The sequence below is a fragment of the Pteropus vampyrus genome, unplaced genomic scaffold (genome assembly GCF_000151845.1).
Source record: "Pteropus vampyrus isolate Shadow unplaced genomic scaffold, Pvam_2.0 Scaffold642, whole genome shotgun sequence".
In the NCBI taxonomy this organism is placed as follows: Eukaryota; Metazoa; Chordata; class Mammalia; order Chiroptera; family Pteropodidae; genus Pteropus; species Pteropus vampyrus.
In genome coordinates, this window is record NW_011889423.1 from 25,656 (window position 1) to 27,230 (window position 1,575).

At 36.4% G+C, this 1,575-nt stretch overlaps 1 protein-coding gene across 1 annotated transcript in view; it reads left to right on the forward strand.

Annotated features, from left to right (window-relative positions):
* LOC111733797 (olfactory receptor 11H6-like) overlaps positions 1 to 276 on the forward strand; it is a 1,058-nt gene extending 782 nt beyond the window's left edge. Inside the window, exon 2 of the mRNA XM_023525907.1 lies at positions 6 to 276. Within this exon, the coding sequence (XP_023381675.1) occupies positions 6 to 276 (271 nt within the window). The remainder of the gene's footprint in view (positions 1 to 5) is intronic.
* Positions 277 to 1,575: the final 1,299 nt, after the last annotated feature.

Below are 1,575 nucleotides of genomic sequence, written 5' to 3' on the forward strand. Positions count from 1 at the left end.
CTCAGAGCTGTGTTTCGTGTTCCCTCTGGTGCTGGTCGAACTAAAGCTTTCTCCACATGTGGGTCCCACCTAATGGTGGTGTCCCTGTTCTATGGAACCCTTATGGTGATGTATGTGAGGCCGACATCAGAGAACCCAGCAGGAATGCAGAAAATCATCACTTTAGTATACTCAGTTGTGACTCCGCTCTTAAATCCCCTTATCTATAGCCTCCGAAACAAAGACATGAAAGATGCCCTAAGGAGAATTCTGGGATTAGGAATTAACCAAAACTGAGACATCTTTTGAAAGAGAGGGAGAATGTGGCACTTCTGACCTTAATTATTTATAACAACAATAGAGAATAGCTTCGATAAATCATGTTCTGGCTCACATTTAAGTAGAGAGAGAGACTTATTTTTCACAATTCGTAGCAGTTCAAGTTCAGCTTATTCATGATAAATGTTCAATAAAACATTTTTAACAAGTATGACCTCACTGAGTAAACTATATGGTGTTATTATGTATATATATGGTGTTATTATGTATATATTATGGTTTAATATTAGCTGGTGGAAAAAATGAAATGCATGTGTATTTGAAGTCTTTCAAGAGAGTATACAGTCTTCGAAATTCAGAAACCAAATATTTTTAAAGACAATGAGTCCAGGGCCACAAAAGATAAATAAATAAATAAACCAGTAATGGACATTTTTCATTGTCTGAGGCTTTCACACCAAAAACAGAGTATGTCTCATACCTCTATCACTTGGAGATAAAGTACAAACTCCTCTTCCTGCCTTTAAAAGTCTTTGCTCCATAAACTGCTCCATGCTGTCTTCTCTCTTACTGGTCCACTGTCTAAGCCCTGTACTTCACAACGCTCAATCTTGTTATTTTACCTTAAATTCATTTTCTCCCAATCAGGCATTTTTACTCATAGTGCTTCCTCCCCAAATCAGTTGTGACAACCCCAATACTTCTTGTAATATGGAATAACAATGCCCTATACAAATTTTTACACCTCTCAGAAAGCTGTAGGGCAAAGTCAGAAAAGTATTCAGAGAAATTATACCAAAAACAAATTCCGTTTTTGTGCCCAAACACTATGCTGAAACAAGAAAGCCGTCAGGTGAGAGGCCGATCTACTAAAAATGTGTGTATATCCTTTGAGTTATGGTCGTACTGAGTGGTGTGCCAAAAGGATAGGCCTGCTGGTGCTAGATGAGGAAATACTCTAGTACAGTATTTCTCAAACCTTTCCACCAGCAAAATGGTCAGAAAACATGGGGCATTTGGGGACAATATTTCTTTGAAATTCATAGTTTTATCTATCTATCTATCTATCTATCTATCTATCTATCTATCTATCTCTGTGTGTGTGTGTGTGTGTGTGTGTGTGTATGTGTGTAATTTTTTTTTTTCTTGCCATAGCTGGTGATTTTAACCCAAGCATCAATGTGGTCTTCTGTAGATTTGTTTTAAACTCTAAATATGTTTTTTCCTGCATTTCATTTTTTTATTTGTTTTAGGTATACAGTATATTAGTTAGACATTTACATAGTTTATGAAACAATCCCCCGATTATTCTATCAC